The 18,341-nt window shown below is 43.9% G+C and overlaps 1 protein-coding gene across 1 annotated transcript in view; it reads right to left on the bottom strand.

Annotated features, from left to right (window-relative positions):
- Positions 1 to 302: 302 nt before the first annotated feature.
- Positions 303 to 18,341, bottom strand: part of RERE (arginine-glutamic acid dipeptide repeats) — a 119,672-nt gene continuing 101,633 nt past the window's right edge. Inside the window, exons 9-19 of the mRNA XM_074161804.1 lie at positions 17,601 to 17,763; positions 15,269 to 15,361; positions 14,302 to 14,501; positions 12,914 to 13,075; positions 11,586 to 11,699; positions 9,281 to 10,665; positions 8,654 to 8,876; positions 6,845 to 7,565; positions 4,824 to 4,970; positions 4,401 to 4,581; positions 303 to 3,359 (exon numbers count right to left, since the gene is read on the bottom strand). Of these exons, the coding sequence (XP_074017905.1) occupies positions 3,326 to 3,359; positions 4,401 to 4,581; positions 4,824 to 4,970; positions 6,845 to 7,565; positions 8,654 to 8,876; positions 9,281 to 10,665; positions 11,586 to 11,699; positions 12,914 to 13,075; positions 14,302 to 14,501; positions 15,269 to 15,361; positions 17,601 to 17,763 (3,423 nt within the window). The 3' untranslated portion in view covers positions 303 to 3,325. The remainder of the gene's footprint in view (positions 3,360 to 4,400; positions 4,582 to 4,823; positions 4,971 to 6,844; positions 7,566 to 8,653; positions 8,877 to 9,280; positions 10,666 to 11,585; positions 11,700 to 12,913; positions 13,076 to 14,301; positions 14,502 to 15,268; positions 15,362 to 17,600; positions 17,764 to 18,341) is intronic.

The raw sequence follows: 18,341 nt of genomic DNA, 5'->3' as shown, positions 1-18,341 counted from the left end.
TACACATTCGTTCTTACCCATTTGACTGCTAAACTTACAGGAAAACATGCCAAAGTTATGCAGTATGGCCCCAGAGCATAAATGTGCTTCAGAGAGGCAGAATACACTCTGGAACTGGACACGATGTTGGCGTTTTGTGTGGTGTGTATTAAAAAAGAAATGACCTCAGAGAAGGAAAAAATAAAGCCAAGAAAGACAAGACAGCTTTGCAACAGACAAGATGGCCGTGCTGGCATCCCGTGTTATCCCAGACAAAAATAACTCTTTTCCCACTAACAACAATCAACAGACACATTTCGCTTGCAGGCAAAACCTGGCTGCTGTAGTGTAGCTTGGTTTTATTTATGTCCACAAATATTTCAAAAAAATTACAAAATACTCAAATGGAGAGAACACAGAAGTCACGATTTCTGGGTTTCTACTCTGTTTACACTGTGTTATCCCATGGCAAACTACTCATATATACATTAAGCTTCAAGATATATATAAATGTAGCAGTCAGAATGTACACTCTGCTTTAACGGTGCAGTGAAACAAGCTCAACCATGACGACATAGAACAAGAGAGACGTTTCAAAAACACTAAAGCAAAATTTAAAAATAAAACTTTCAAAACAGAGGAAAAGTAAGAGAGATTTCTTAAAGAAAATCAAACGGTCTGGGTTGTTTTAACAGGGCATCGAACACCAAGATGGCTTCAAAAACCACTGCATGTAAAGTTGTAGTTAATCATTGGTCTAGAACGGAAGAATTTCAGTGCTTATTTGCTGAATGATGTAAAAAAAAAAATAAAAATAAGAGAGAACAATTAATAGCTTTTGAACAGACTGCAAACCTCAGCTGAAAAAAAAAAATACAGAGAGGGGACCATTGGAGGCAATTAGGTTTTTTTTTCTTAAGAAGAACTATAGCTAAAAATAACAGTAAAATAGAAGGATCAGAAGAAATGGCTGAAGTGGCTGAAGTGGCTGAACTCCCCCAAACTCCCAAATTCCACATGGTAAAAACAAGGAGGAGAGTTTTAACTGAAACGTGCCTAATTAGACCTTTAAAGTAAACTGAGGCACTCTCTCTGCTGAGCAGACGGATCTCACTAGCTACTCACTGTTAGCTAAAGTAAAAGGATGTTACTCAGAAGAAAACCATTTCACCTGATCACTGCAGACAGCGACTGAAGGCATTGACTGAAGAAGACTTTACCATCCTCGATTCTAGCTTGACCTCATGGTTTCCAAATCTCAGAAACACTAGCTGTTCCTCCTAATACCTTCACAGAGAGTTCAAATACAGCAGATGGAACTGATTAAATGCTACTGCAGCTCTTTAGCACTGAGAAATCTGGAATGGAGGACAGAAAAAAAGGAAGATCAACATCAGCTGAAATAGTCCCCCTCTCTCTCCTATACACTTTTGCCTTAAGCAGACCTAGAATAGCCCAATGTGTATTTTTAATTGGTAAATGGATGTTACTAACTGTCCAACAGTAATCTTTGGGCACTAATGCTGACACTGGTTTGAGACCCAAGAAGTGGATAAAGCACTGTGCATGCCATGCCTTCCATCAGAATGTATGATTAACTACAAGTTTATCAAACATGGCTCGGTACAGTCCTATGACACAACCATCACACTGAACAGTCTACAAGAGCAGAGAGAGAGCACTCGTGAGTTAAGAGAGAGAATGGGGTGGGGGGAAGTTATGCACCAGCAGAAAAAACAGCCAGCAGATTCAGATGTCCATTGGTTGCATCACCCTCTGCTCTGGCAAAGAAAACCCATGGCAAAACAGTCGGAAAAAAATAATAATTCTGCCTAGAAAGTAAGCAGAGCTGTCTCCAAAATAATGCTCACTGGCCTTCTGTGTATTCCTCTCCTTTTACCATCCACATGGGAACTAGCCAACAGGAGTTATTCTGCACGGACCTGTTGTGTTGGGAGTCAGTAAATGTTACTGTCCATATATCCGGTTAATCCCAAAGCAGTAAGTTCCTGAGATACAGAACACTGGTGGCGATTAAGAAGTTTTTGCTTATAAAAACAGAACTAAAACAGTCAAAAGAGAAATACAGACTAGTCTTTGCAAAACAACTTTAAGAACACCGAGTTGCCTATCCACTTTTCTTAAGAACATATCAAACGTAAGAGGCCAGAAAGAGCACGTCTTCCAAAAATATGCACATGCATACAAAATTCTGGCTGCACTCGTTTGAGCCACGGAAAATTTTTAAAAAGGTATTTTAGAACAGATTATTTCTTTGAACTTTTGCCTAAAGTCTAAAACCAATGTAGTTCGATTAAGTTTCAAAAGGTAATAGGAAAGAAGTGTATTATGGCCACACTGAAAATTAACCCTTGAAGTAGGCATCAAAAGGGTAAGCTAGTTCCAAGGGACACCTGTACTGCTGAGAAACCCAACTCAACAGAAATCATCTGCAGAACAGAGAGATGTAACACTAACAAAAAAACCCAACAAACCCAAACAAACCAAAAAACCAAGAACAGAAACAGTCATTTGCAACATTATCCCTGCAACTCCCTTTAATGCTTATTGTTGAGAGCAAACCAAATTTCAAGCTTTTACCCATTTGAAATTATTGATAACCATCGTTCCCTTTAATTAAAGGGATAATTATATATATATTTTTTATTAAAAAATCAACTCTGTATTCTGTCAATACCAGGTAGGAATTCACAATTTGTGATGTTACTGAAAATCAAGATAAATGTTTCTGGAGTTTTGTTTTGTTTTGTTTCTCCCCTCTACCCAAAAAAGTTATTTACAGACTTAAAAAGCCATGCTGCAGAACTGAGCTCTCTTTAAAATTATGAAGATTTCCTACAATGTATTAAAATAAAAGTAGATTTTTATTATTATAGCACTTGGATTCAGAGCTTGTTATGTCACCTACTTGCAATCCTTGTTTTTTTTTTTTTTAAAATAGCTATAGATGCATTGAGTGTCTCTTCACGCACAGTGACTTGTGTTGTGAACCTGATTCTAGCACCTACTCAAAACAAACTAGTAAGAAAAAAAACCCAAGATTGCAGGAAGTTCTCTGAATATTCCACACAGTCCTGTATTTTCAATAGGCTTCTGAATACGTTGTCATGCAGGGAGACCCACACCAGTCTTGAGAAATCTTCTCTACAAATGAACACTATGCTGATAAGTCTCTACTTGTTGGGTGGTTGTTTCTGTTTTAAATATATAAAGAAATCTTTATAAGATATTCTTTTCCTTTTGTAGCTCTTATTGTATGTAAAAATGTTCCACTCCTTCCCAAGGACTGGGGTTTCCATAGCCAGCATTACAAATAAATAATTTATTACAACTGTTTGTCGCCTTCTTTCTTCAGTCGACTGAAAGAGAAAGAAAACTCATTTTAACAAAGCCAAGGAGGTGTCACGACACTTCAGAGAGAGCTCTGCCTTCCTCTAACCTCACTCAGGAGCCCTGAAGGGACCAGAGGTTGCAATAGGACTTGTGAGCTTTCAGCACAAAAACGAGTGTCACTGGAACAGCAGTGATAACACTCTCTGCTGCGGGAGGAAGCGATGACCTTTTGCTACTGAAGCGCTCCTTACACGTGAGCGAGATCACTAGTGCCAGCTCATTGAGCTTCAGCTTTATCTGCGATTGCAGATACGACAGTCAGCTTCAGGCAGAGCGGCTGCCCCCGTGGCACAAGGCCAGCAGGCAATTCTGGATAGCAGAAGCGAGGACTGACACATCAGAGTAAAGCAGCGCAAAGCAGGTGTTTTAATATGCTGCTTCTTACATAGCCCTGCTACCCACAGACATGCGGAATGACCCTTGCTAGGTGCCGGTGGCCTTTTCTTCTTAGCTGTCAGTGGTCATTGCCAGACGGGAAATAAGGTGGGCCAAGAAGAAAACCACTCTACTATCAACACCACAGAGCATTCAGGGGAGAAAAACTCCCATGATTCGCCTAGGAATTCTCAGCTGCTAATGCAGGATCTGTATTATTCATACATTTCAACTTCCTACTGCCTTTAGTCATTTCTTAAAATTTATTGAGTTCCTCCCCTCTTCTCATTCATAAAGCTTTTACCCACCCTCCTCCGCTGTTCTCAAGAGAGAGAGATGTGGAAGCAGCAATCGTAGTATCACACTAAAAACCCCAATCAGAGGTAATTCTGCACTAGAAGACTCAACTAGTCTACATCCTGTGCCAGTAATTGGGACTTCGCTTCCAATCTGCCCTATCACCTACGCCCAAATGTCTTAGTACGTCTTCAATTACTGCATCAGGATGGTAACTCAGCACACAGTAAGAAAGGCAGTAATTCCAAAGAAAAAAAAAAAAGACATCACGTGGAGAAAGATGAAGGAAGCTGTAGCACCCCCGAGTCTCCAAAAGCCTCCATTGCACCTCTCACCTGTAATAATCTTCCTGACTCGGTAGATGACCACCATGCATGTGAGGATGCCCGTGCAACCACTGCTGCTCCATTGCCAGTCTCTGCAGCTCTGCTGACTGGGCGTGCATGGCCTGCAGTTGGTGGGCTGCTGACATAGGAGGTGGAATGGCACCAGGCAGATCTCGTGGATAAGGAGTACCTAAAGAGAGAATCGCCTGTTTTTAGACACTTGTTTGCTATGAGCTCTGCAGAGAGTTGTCCCATGAAGTTTATTGGGGTGGTTTTTTTCTTTTTTATAAACAAACCAACCAACCAACCTTTGGCTGTAACCCAAGTTACACCTCAACTTCTCCAACTCCCCTCCCAGGAAATGCTACAACCCTGACAGCAACAGTCCAGGTCAACAGACAACCTTCGTAGAGGACCATAAAATGCTCTCACCAAAGACTGGATGTCGGAGCATTTCATGCTCATGAGGTGGCTGCCCTAGCAATGGGTTGGGGATGGTCCCAGGCGGGTAGGGAAAACGTGCCAAATGGGGTCCAGCTGCTAAAGGATCCACCAGCGGATGAACAGGTCCTGCCGAACCTTTAAAAGAAGGAAAGAAAGCAAGCAATCAACTGCTTTGGGAAGCACTGCTCACTGTTGGGAGATCAAAAGCCCTGTTAGACTTGAGCTGGATCAGCATTTGGCCTAACTGGCATGTAAATACCAGGAGCTTTAGCTCCAACCAATTTGAAACCCACTTTTCTATCTTCAAGTGACATCTGCTTACCAAACAGTCTTAACTGTTAAAGCAACAACCCAGGGCTTTCAATTTCTACAAGAAAAAGAAATACACCAAACAATAAGGAAAAACAACAATGATGATCAACGTTTAAAAAGATTTTCCCCCAAACTCTCTCCTATTTCCCCTTAACACACAATAAAATCGAAGGATCACTAGTGACATTTAGTACAGAAGCACTTCTGACTTAACCAATACTACTTGATAGGCCAAAAGATGACACTGGAGCCCCTAACTATTTTAACCTGCCATCCAAAATTAAAGCCAAATTACTTTCAAACAGAGGTAGGAAAGACTTACTTGAAAATGAACTGACTTGGCTTTGTCTGCGCCAGTCTCTTGCTCAGAGTGAGAATGTACTAGCCATATTTTTGTCTGGAATAAGTAACTGGGGAGTATCTAGACTAATGGGCGCAGAGTGGTAAGTGACTTACCTCGCAACAGAATCCCTGTATAGACATGATCTATGACAAATTTCTTCTGCTATCAGTGGGGTATGCAAACCTACTCAAATTGCACCAGTCTGTAATCTGTGCAGTCTCAACCAATGCTGACAGCTTTAAGCATGCTGATGTTCAGCGCTACCATCTCTTACCTGTAACCCCTCGCCCCTTAACAATCTCACAACACCCTGCTGATTTCCTCGCTATACAATTTGGCTTCTGCAACAGCACTCAAACTCCTCCCAAGCTCCGAAAAGCAGACATCCCAATTCCATCTAATGCACATTGCTCCAAGGCGAAGTCTGCCTGCACAAACACTACATTTGTAGCCAGCTGCACCAGAAGCTGCACTTTAAGTACTTGGACTTTTTTCTTCTTACTTAGCAGCTACTGCACCTGGTGCCTCGCTTGCTATGTTCTCTCCAGTCTGCCACCAGATAATTAGAAAATTCTGCTTAGTGCCTCATCTTCCAGACTCCAGGTTCCAGACTCCTAGAGGAGTAACCACGTAGCTTGCTTTAGAAATGAGCAAGGCATCGATTCATTTTTCAGACTATTAAATACTTCAGGGAAAAAATTTCCATGCATAAGAATACACCATAGCTAAAAAGATGCCAACCTATAAATTTAGATGGTTCATCATGGGAATAGTGACAGAGAATTTCAGCTCGACTAAAGCCAGATGGTTGGCATGTCAAATGGCTAAGGAGATGAAGTTTTTCTCTAATTTTTTTTTTTTTCCCAGCTCCTGTATGGAAACACCAGCTTCAGCTCCTTTACTCATAACGTAACAGCCATGAGCGTTAGCAGTGTTACCGGTTCCATGACATCCCTCCTACTGAATTCCCTTCACCCACTGGAGTCTCCACCTGTATACCAGACACCACTGTGAGGTGGTGCTCTAGGACTCCAGTGCTTTAAAAAAAAAAACACAAAACAGCAAACCTTTTACAGTGACGGTGTGGAGTCTCAGTGGAGATCACCGCACTGTTACCATCATTTACTTTAGCACCGTTATTGGTCCACCCTCCCAAAAAATAACTGGTTGCATTTCAATTATCATTTCAATTATCACAACTTCATACAGTACAAAAAATCGTATCATGTACAAGAAAACAGGGATTTTTTTACTTGAATTGGAGCCACAGTCTGCCTGTTTTGGGCAAACTGCTGCTAACAGCTCACGAGAGAGGCTCCCTAGGAAACTGCCCAGCCTGTTTCCCTGCGCTCACCTTGATGTAAGGGATCCTGTTGATGTAGGTGTAAATGCGAGTGTATGTGTGAATGTTGGTGATGGTGAGGCGTGACGTTGAACATCTGGAGCCGTGCCAACGGGTCGTTTGTCAGCGATGCCATCCGCTCAGCGTGTATTCTCTCTGCTGCCAGTCTGTCAGGGTAGCTCATTTCAGGCCGTAACTGTGGGCCTGCCAGTGCAAGTCTCTCTCTTTCCAGGGGGTTCAAACCCGGATGGAAGGAAGCAAATGGGTGAGGTCCTGCTGTTGGGGGAATAGTCAGTGCACCGTGCCTGGCAAAATGCTCCATGGGGTTAGTAGCCGGGTGAAGTGCATCTAGCTCTGGGGGCTTCACCTCAAAGCCAGGTTTCATCCTCTCTCTCAACTCCCTTTCCCGGATTTCTCGCTCCCGTATTTCCCGTTCTCGCAGCTCTCGTTCCCGAATGGTGGGATCCACATTGTAGAGGCCAGGCATGTGGTAGGCCAGAAGTGGATCAGTGGGGTTCAAGGGGACAAAGAAAGGATGGTTACGGTTTGTTGGCGACATGACATGAGGACGGGCGTATTCACTCAGTGTTCGTAAAGCAGGTGTATCTGGACCAATGTATGGTGGTACAGCAGCAATGGTCGTTGGGGGAGGTTCGAATGAAGGTCTCATATGTGCTGGCCCGCTGAGCTGAGACTCTCCGAGACGGCCTTCATGGGAGGAGCTGGATACCTTCTGCTGCACAGAATGGGGGAAGAGAAATTTAGTTTAACTAGTTGGTACATGTCACAGCTATGGGCAACATAGCTGGCTGGTACCTGTCACCACAAACCACCAGTCTCATTTGCAGTGTCTTCTTCCTGTCCTCTCCACACTCACTTGTGCCCTAAAACTTACTAAACCAAAGGAAACTCATCTCCATGATGTGCAACACAACAAATTACACTCCTTCCGCATCAGGACTTTGCATCCTGTTCCCCCCTCCTGCACAAGGGCAGCACAGCACTCCTGGGGAGGGCGATAAGCACAGTTTACCCACGCAATTGCCCAAGGATCCCTATCCCCAAAATAATGCAAAGTCCCCGTATGTGACACATCCCTTAATGGACAGATGTTATGTTTTATAATTATATTTTTATAGGATTATTTTATAATCCTACAGAAACACCTAGTTATGATTCAGATCTCTGAAATGCACTATGGAATGGGAAGACTTTAGCACCTTTTTTTTTTTCAGCATCAATAATATATTACCAACATACCAATTCTGTAGGCCCAGATGTAATCATTCCTTTTCAACAGGCCACAGAAAAAGGGATTACTTGTGTTAGCTCTTTACCAATGCTGGAGTTTGGGTCTCCCCATAAAAAAAAAAAATACATGACTTTAATTAAGTTTACTTCAAATTTAAAAAGCCTTCAGATCCCCTTTTTCTAGTCTATAATCTAGTCTATAATCTATACTGCCTGCACAGCAGTATAACGTACACAAAGGCATTCACTGTATCTAGAGAGTGCTTTTCTACTGCAAGTAAATGTAAATAGTTGGCCTAGTTATCCCCAGCTGTGCTGGCTTCCTGCACATCACAAACAGACCAGGACCAGAAGCTCTCCATTTCCTTTAAAGAGAAGAAAGTCACAGGCAGGCCAAGAGGTGCTCGTAGCTGGTTGGCCTTCACTTAAAACACAAGGCTTTCATATTCACAAATACCTGATTGCACATGCCTTAAAGCACTTCTGGAGATTTGCATTCTGTAGTCAGCATCCAGGTCAGATCCTACCACACAGCTCCCTTAAACAGCAATTTGCTACAAATAAACCTACCGCAGCTCTTTCTGCTTCTCTTTCACGTTCCCGCTCCCTCTCTCTTTCCTTCTCTTTTTCTTTTTCTCTTTCCCTCTCTTCTCTGGCTTTCTGTTCTGCTTCTCTTTTGGCCTTTTCAATGGCCTCTTCTCTCTTCTTGGCCAGTTTCGATCCTGCCAGAGGCATGAAGTATAAGTCTGCTCTTGAGCATGAATTGTAGCCACGGTCCAGGTGCTTATAGAACCTGAAAGAAATGAAACAGAAAGAGCTTAGCCCTGGGAAAGATGCAAGAGTCTGGGATTGAAGAGCTGTATATCAAAAAAAAAGTATTACTCTACACTTACACAACAGCACTACCAGCTTCCCTGAAAGCCATGAGAAAATTAACTGCACCACATTACTCCAGAGACAAGTCGAGTATAAAACCCCTCTCACAATTACAAACTGTAACGCCCTGTCTGAATACACTGGCTGAAACAGCACCTTTCCAGAAAACCAGAGCAAAATCACACTAGAAAGAGAGGCTGAGAAGATGCGCATGTGAAACACACTCGGCTCCCACAGGAGCTCATTTCTCAACTTTTGGGAGTGCCCAGCTACACAGAAAACCAAAGCGCGTTAAAGAAGTGCTGCTGGCAACCTCCTTACCTGGCTGATTGACTAGCGTGACTTGGGGTATCCACCACAGTAGGTTCTGGTGATGGACTTCTGGGTGGAGGGGGGGGGCTTTCTGGTTCCTCAGCTTCATCTGGGACTTCTTCTTTGATTTGAATAGGTGGTAGCGTGCAGGCTGTCACCACTGGCACGTTGCCACTAGAAGCCGCTGACGTGGAGATGGAAGTCTGAAGTGGGATGCCAGGCACGGTGGGTGGTGTGGAAGTGGAAGGGCAAGAAGGAGGGGTGATGGAAGGCGGGCCTCCTGGGACAAACGGATGCTGAGAAAAGGGGGGCTGGGAGGATACCTGATGGAGTCCAGAGGGGGGGTGATTAGCAGGCGGAGGAAGGCTCTGACTCTGCGTCAGTACAGGAGGCTGGGCTTGCGAAGACTGCAGCGGCTGGCTTTGAGGCATCAGCTGCAGAGGAGGAGGGTGTGCAGATGGAGGATGGTGAGTTGAGAGGGAGCTCAGAGGTTTTAAAGCAGGTGGTGGAGGCAAGTTGGAGTTCATTGAGAATGGAGAAGGGCCAGAGAGATGAGGAGGATGCTTGTGGGACGGAGCAGTGGGGAGCTGAGGGATTGGGGTAGTAGGGGGAGGTTTGATATGAGGCATGGCCATGGGCGCAGGGGGCAAGGGCTGCTCCCGCGGAGGCTGAGCCTGCTGCAGCGAGGTTGCAGTTGGCAGGACAGGCTGTGTCACCTGCACCTGGAGAGCGGAGTGAGAATGAGATGGTGCTTGTGTCTGAAGGGGAACCTGAGACTGAGATGACTGAGTGGGGAGGGAAAATGGCTGGGAAGGTGCGGGATGAGGCAGGAGGGGCTGAGCCTGCAGGCTGTGAGGGGCAGGCTGGGCCTGACTGTGGAGCGGAGGCTGCGAGTGGGGCTGTGACGAGGCAGGGGTCGGCTGGCTCTGCGACACACTCAAAGGCTGCAGGGGCGGGTGAGGAGATGGGAGCCTCTGCGGGTGCAAAGCAGGGGCCTGCTGTATGTGCGAGTGAGGAGGGGGCGGCGCGGGGGCCTGGGGCTGGCTGGGGGGCTGGGACGCCGATGGCGAGACCTGCGGTGGAGCTGAAGTAGCACTCGACGTTGCTGGCAGCGATGCTGGTAACTGGGCTGATATAGGTGGCGTGGGAGGAGGAGCCTGGCCAGAAGCGCTCTGTGCCTGAAGCACTTGGGGCTGTGCCTGCAGCACTTGCTGTTGAGCAGATGAATCCGAGTCACTCTCATTGTCTTGAGGGCTTGGGATGCTGGGTGACGTGCTCCGGTTGTCCTGGTCAATGTCCTTGGGATCACTGCTGCCTTCGTCGTTGACACTGCGGCTGTCAGAGCTCTCACCTTCGCCCTCGCCCTCTGAGGGGGAGTTTGGCCTGCTGATCTCCTGCAGGGAGAGGGGGAAGAATAACCACCGTGCATGAGAAAACCACCCAAAGAACATGATCAGCATGCCAAAGGGTGCAACCTGTCACACACGCTGTGCAAACCCACCCTTTGAACCTCACAGGGCTTAAAACAGCACAGGCAACATCAATATCCAAAGGGAGGGTGAAAGATCACAGAGCCAGGCTCTTTGTAGCAGTGTCTGGTGGCAACGGGCACAAATGAAATACAGGGGGTTCTGCCTCAACATAACAAAATGGGTTTTCACTACAAGGACAAGCAAGCAATGGAACAGGTTGCCCAGAGAGGTTGTGGACTCTTCGTCTTTGGAGATATTCAGAAGCCATCTGGATGTGGTTCTGGGCTCAGCTCTAAGTGGCCCTGCCTGAGCAGAGGGGTTGACTAGATGACCTCCAGGTCCCTCCCAACCACAACCATTCTGTGGTTCTGTAACACAAAAAGCTCAGCGCCAAAATTCCCAAATCCTGGGCACACAGTGAACCTGGTCAGGTACATGGAGCTGAAAAGACATCCAGAAAGTATTTAAATTGAGCTTTGATACCATTAAATTAAGACAACTCCAGTGGTGGTCTTCTAACTTGCCACAGAAGAGGAAAAACCAAATTTCATTTTAAAAGTTTTGGGGATAAGGGGTATGGATAATAATCCATGTATACTCCTACATGGTTGATAATTGATATTAAAACAAAAAAAAAGACTTCTGGACTTACCTCATATAATCCCACTATTATTCAACAGAAGGAACACATTATAACATGGGTTGCTTTCCAACCGCAGATTAAGTTACAATTTGCGGTGGCTTAAACTGATTTCACGTTTTTGATTTGTTACTGGGTTTGCATCCCCCCCCCTCCCCCCAAACTATTCCCTTAAGTGAAAATATTCCTCTGTGGGACTCACTTGAGTTTTGGATTTTTTGGCATTGGACCTGTCAGGTTCCTCTGTGTCAGAAGCTGCCTTTTCCCGCTGCCTCTTGGAGTTCTTGAGAGGAGAAGACACCTCTTCTTTTATCTTCTGCCACAAATGAAGCAGAACACAACAGTTACCAGTGATACAAACGCGAAAATAAATTGAGCACGTGCCAGCGCTACCGTATTTAATACAAATAAACGAGAGAAATTCCTATGGAGCAAGAGAACGGATCAGAAGTTGAGACAGTGTCAGTATTTAACAACAATCCAAGTTACATCGAGTAAAGCATTCCTCATCAGGCAGATGTGGTTTCAAGCTTTGAAACGAAGGATTATTTTCAAGAAAGCAGTTGTCTTCTGCTGTGCAGAATCAAGTCCACCAGGAACTCACACCAGACCAACTGGCCGAGGATACTTTTCTAATGGAGACCAACACCAGCTGTTAACAGAGGATGGAGCAAGGCTCTCTGCAGTACACAGGCAGGGAATAAGCCTCTTTCTACGAGATGAAAGTCTTGCTTTACTCCTGATATTTAGAGACGGATATTTTTATACCCTCTCAAATATAGGGCTAACAGAGAGCGGCTACTGCAAGATTACTACCTTCTTTCATGGCCTGGGACAGCTTTATAAATCACATAATTATCTAACCTAACTTCAAATTTTACTAAGTTCTCAGTTTTATCATGTGAAAACTTGCTCCGTACTCCAGTTTTGACTAGATTTCTTTTTAAAATATTTATTTTTAGCTTGCTACTTTTCAATTTACACTGCTTAATGGCAACCCTTCCCGCTTCATCTGGCTTTGTTTCTTCAGTACTTTCTTGGAAAGGCACTTACTCATTTAAACAGACTAAACTGTCAGCTTGCTCTTAAAAATCAAGCAAATATATGTACAGAAAAACAGTAACAGAAGTAGTCTCAATTACTACATATTCATATTCCTTTGTAAACAAAGATTAAGTACTGCTTGAAAAAATCCTCAAAACTGTCTACTTGTCTCAAATATAGCATTTCTGATCTGTATTACTTCCATGAGCTTAATGCCTGCATTTGCATCTGAAATTGAAGGATTAATTTATCATGAGAGCAGGAAGGTTACGTGGGGATACTTTAATGGTTTCTATCACTACACATCCTCGTGTACAGGAACAAAGCATCAGTCAGATGCACCATTACATTTTTTGCTTATCCCCACAAGTAGGAATTTCAAGGTCACCGAGAGATTCCCTGGCCTCTCAGAATCTGCAGCTCATTTACCCGACTGCAGAGGCCTCAGGTGTCCCGTCCTAACCCAAAAGAATGGGAAAATTTTACCTTGGTAGACTTCTTCACTGAATCTGCCTTGCTGTCATTACTGGAGGTGCTGGCAGCGCTAGGAGAGTTGCGGCCGCTGGAACGGATGTCTTCATTAATGGGTGAGGCTCTACCATCAGGGCTGGCTGGCTGCTTTTTACGACCACTACGTAGTGTAGACATCTATTTGTGTAACGGAAACCAAAGGGTATCAAAGTCAGTGTTTGTCCAGGCTCTTTACTTTTTTCTGTTTTACAGCAGAGCAGGAACGCTCGCTCTATGCCTAAGAGCTTGAAAAATGAAAAACCAAGAGCATCTAACATTGTTACAGTTTTTCCTTGAAAGCTCATCTGGACTTAAAAGGAGACAAATCCTTAATTTATCTCCTCAAAACCTGATTATTTTATTTACTAGCATCTGCTAGAAATGACAACAGTAGAAAGATGTTCCAAAGCTGCTGCTGTTTGCATGCTAAATTGTCTTCATAAAACGCACGCACATTGACAAGCAGGTACATACAGAGTGCATGAGGTACCCTCATGTTCCATTAAAAAAACCCAGTCTGTTGGCATTCAAAACCAGTTTCTAAAGCCACAGTTTCAGTGTGCTCCTGCTCTGCAATAAGGAATCACGGTGTATTTCAATAATTAACGCTGTTTCCCTCCCAGTTTTGGCAGGTTTTTTGGATGACTGGCTACCATAAAAACAATGACGCCAATCTTGCCTGACAGTGTAGCCTCACAAGATATTTAAAAGCAATGGTCTTATCATCGTGATCAGAAAGACAGAGGGGGAGGGCAAGGAAAAGAAATATATCTGCTGCTTTCTATCAGCCAAAACCCAAAGCAAACATCAAATTAACTCAAGCTGCTGTCAGAGTTCTCACAAGTCACAGTAAGGCTTCCAGCATTTCACCCCGAGTAAAAACTCTGTGACAGAGCACACTGACCAGAGGAACAAACTACGCTTTTCTGCAGGGGAGAGATTTTTAATTCCGGTAATATGAGGAGGCCACATGAATAGCATTTAATTTTTCAAAACTCTTCCATAAATAAGCCCAAGGGCTTACCTCTGACAGATCCAGCTGGAAGGAGGATACATACTAGCACAAAAACTGTAATGATACACTGGTCAAATGCCCCCTTACGGTGACAGTCCACTGCCAGTCATTAAAAACATGGAAATAACGAGTTTTACTAGAACTTGCAGAAGAGACATTTCAGCTCCTTTTCCAAGGAAAGCTTCAGCCTTAGCAAATCTCACACCTGCATAGACAAATGCAGCAGCAGGCACATACCACGGCGAAAAAGCAAGATGGAAAAAGCATCATTTTCCAAGTTTGACTACCTTCTTCCAGACAACACCTCCTCTTTACAGAAGCAGCTGCAATGCAAGAGTGTTAAGCCTACCGAGCCTCGACTCCGCCTTGTCCTCATGCTATGCTTTCCACTAAGTCCATCATCTTCCTCTTTGACAGGCTTAAACATAAAGGGTGGAGGGTCTACAGGCTTCTCAATGGGTGGCAGCTCTCCGTATTTTTTGAAGTGAATGCGACAATCGGTGCACAACAAAATGTTTTCTCGACCGCCGTGGTGCCAGTCCTTGGAGGCTTGGGGCAGGAAAAGCAACAGCTTAGAAACACACAGTGTACCAGACAACTCAGCACAAACACATTGCATTATTAAAAAAAAGCACACAACAACTAGAAAAGTAGTTGCTTTTCTATGGGCAATGAAGTTGGAGAAATTTCTGGAAAACTTGTCCCGTTCCAGGCTTAGTCTGTGTTCCAGTGCACATCTTCAATATTCAATTTACAAACTATTTGTTTACTGACGCAATTACAGCCTTGAAAACAAAGAACGAAGCCTTATTTGCTCTACCTGGGAGCTAACAGGCAGCTATTATTCTCCAAAGCTGTGGTTTCTTAGAGTGAAGTGAGCCGTGAACTCACTTCCTTCCCTTCCCTATTTTGGGATTCACACTTCCATGCCATGCACATGCCCAAATATCAGACAACCTTCAGGAATGGGGCTGCTGCAAAAGAGATTTGGCGCAGCGTGAAGAAGTTTTGCGTGTGACAGTCACAGTCCAATATTGATTTGCTCTATCACATTGATTATATAGATTACGGATTATGTCGATGTTTTTTCCTGTATAAACTTCTGTCTCCCAAGATTCTCCTTTGTCACTGCAATATTCATGTGCAACGGCAAAGCACGATTAACTGCGCTAGGAACGCTGCCTATTTTAGCTGACTCAACCCCACACTTTTTTGAACAGCTGTACATGCACACGAACCGCTCTTGCTTGAATGAACCTGCGTTAAACAGGCAGCGGCAGGAAGGAGAGAAATACAGCAAGGAGTGGGGTGCGTACTGGTTGTGAAGCAGTGACGACAGGCGTAGCCCTTCAGTTCCTGTTCGCTGTCCTCGCTGTCAAAGTCATCTTCGCTGGCTGAGCTCAAATCCACTGAATAAGTAAAGAACAAGGGTAAGAGGAGGAAAACGGAAAAGAAAAAACTCAGCAGGATTTTCAATTTCTTCCTACTTGGCTAAAATAATCACTGATAATAATAGCTCTAACACAAATTTTGTGACTTCCCACAACCCACCTTGCCTTGGATAGCCATGATTTCCGATTTTGCAAACTAAGCAAGGCCAAACCTCATCAGTCTCCAGATTAAAGGAGGATTCCAGGAATGCACCAAGTGCTACAATTCACAGAACTTTTCATTCAGTACACGGTACTTTTCCAATTAGGTTGTTGTTCAAACACTGTTTGTGCTTAGTTAGAGAGGCTGCGTTCCACAAGCACAATTTTCAAGAGAAAGGAGGTTTATCTCTAGAACCTGGTCAAATGTAAAATGAAATATTCTATACCTCAAATCCTACTTTACTAGATTCCACGGACAGATACTGTGGTGGCTTTTCTGGTTTTTATTTTGTTTCTAGACTTCTATTTTCTAAACCAGATGGGAACTGCTGTTACGCGCTGTTAGACAGTGGCTACGTTTAACCCAAGAGCTAGATGTGTTTTGTGGGTGGAAGGAACGATGATTACATGTAACGTTACCTGTTTGAAAAACATGTTGGGATTCTTTTGGATGAGAGGTACTACAAGGTTACTACCCGCTTTCCAATCCTTACTGCAAGCCTCCTTAAAAGAGTTTTAACCCACGGCAAACTTACATTTCAAGAATGTCACATTTTGAAGAAGTGGAGAATACAGAAGGGGTCACTTTGTGGCAGGCAGTATATAGGAAATTAGCTGATTACAAGGCTGTGAGCTAAAAAGCACCATCTAAACCACTGAAAATCTGCAGACATCACAAAAACTGTATTTTACCTCGTCTTCTAAAACAACTCAGAGGTAAACCCTTTCTTATTGAGAGTACTGCATTTTTCTAGCACCACCACTAGAAATTCACAACGTAGCAGGTCTGTAATTTGTCACAAGCAGAAAGCCCTGTGGCTTCTTTTGTTCACATCTTTAATTAGAAAAGAAGTCCTTGGCGCAGGAATGCTGTTTTTCTAAAGGTTCCAAGAGCGTACTTTGTAATACACGCAGGTTATAGAGAGGGAGGGATTCTACAGTACTTGCCATTAGTGTCTGTCATCAACTCATTACCCTTCAAATTAACACGGGGTCCCATTTAATAACAGTAGCTCCTAGCACTACTGTAATTTCTACATTAATTCTTGCAGGTGTGTAAACCCTTACTGCAAAATTGACACCAGACTAGATGTCGCTTTCTTTTACTTAATTGATTTTTATTCTCATCCTGCAGTCGGATCCATATGGATGGCTCCTTCCAGCACATGTGCTCTGAAGCGCTGAGTATCTTGGATTGAGCTGGGAACTCAAGATCCTCAACTCTTGTGCACACAGAAATCGGCAATAAATCCTATCAGTTTCAGCAAGGAGAAGCTAATAGCCCTTTCTTGCCACCTCACTGATACACTCTCCAGAATTCTCCTGCCTCCCTGCTCACCACATCCTCTACCTCCCCCATATTAATAAGATTCTGCCAATTTCTACCTTTTACATAGTCCCTTTTCTTTAGAAGGCACATGAAACGTGCTGGGTTTAGTCCACAGAAAGACTTAAAACTCACAGGGTAACACAAGCCTTTTACGTAAGGATAAAAGTTTATATATCCATATGGACATGGCTAATCATAACCCTTGGCAATGCAGTACATTTCACTGGTTTAGGTAATTATTTTTTGTTTAGACACTCTTGCTTTAGTCAAGGTCAATGTTCTTCCAAGGTTCATTAAGATACAGCAGTGCTGGCTGCAGCACACAGTCTGAAGGAGAAGGCATGGGCCACCAAGTAAGGATGGAAGGGACTTCCTTCCAAAGGGATGGAAGTTTTTGCATTTACGCTTCTTTTTGCATTTTCTAATTCCCATTACTGTAATAAGCCTGGAGAAAATACAACACAAAACCAAGAAAAGAGCAAGAAAATTCAGTACCAGGGCAACGTTTCCATCCTTACAGGATGCTTTTATGTTTAAGAACTGCACAAAGCACTTGGTGATCAAAGACGCCTACCACATTCCAGCATAATGGTATAGGAACAGGAGAGGGCAACTGCCTGAACTCCATTTCCTTGCTTCATTCCCTTGAAGGTACAGCACCATTACATTACTGTTGCTCCCTGCATCTAAACAAAGATAAATGCATTGCTTTTAGCTTCCACTTACAGAATTCACTGGAGGGGGGCCTGGAGGGAGTGTTGACTGGAGTGGAAGCAGTTCGAGTTTTAATTCTCCGAAACACAGCCTGTCTTCGATGCCTACGGTGGGCTCGAGAACTTGCTGCTTCAGGGGTTTTCTTCCAATAGTAATAGAAGGTGATTAGTTCTCCCTGCAAATACAGAAGGAGTATGTTAGAGGGGCATGCAAATCTGACTTGTCAGCTTTTTTCCTCCCTTTTCCTCTCTCTACGCGCACGTATATTTTTGTAGGAAGCTTCATGATGCATTTCAGCCAGACAAAAGAATTCTTTAGCTAAGACAGGAAAAAAAAAAAATCCTCATTATTTTTGGTTTGCTTTTTGCAGGGGAGGAACAGAAGTAAATAGATGCCTTCTCACTCCTCTCCTTGGAGAGAAAAGAGGTTGGGCAGTTCGTATCCAGCCTCCACCCGGATGCTGCTGGCGCTGCTGCTCTCGGCAACGCAGCAGCGGGTGCCCCTGCCTTGCTGTCAGCATCCTATTGACACCTCTGGAGGCACCGCGTCCCGACAGGTAGTACCTTTCAATGAGTTGTCAGAACAAATAACTGATAACTGCTAAGAATTCTCTGTTTTTTTACAGAAAGAATAGGGATCAATTCAAACAGATACTGCCGTTTTGTCAACCTACATTCTGCGTACAGATTTTTTTCTATATACCTGTTTAAGAAGCTGAAAGTTAGAGTAGTATTCAACAAGAAGTCTATAACC

Source organism: Numenius arquata, chromosome 20, assembly GCF_964106895.1.
Source record: "Numenius arquata chromosome 20, bNumArq3.hap1.1, whole genome shotgun sequence".
Taxonomy (NCBI): Eukaryota; Metazoa; Chordata; class Aves; order Charadriiformes; family Scolopacidae; genus Numenius; species Numenius arquata.
This window is presented reverse-complemented; position numbering and strand designations above follow the sequence as displayed.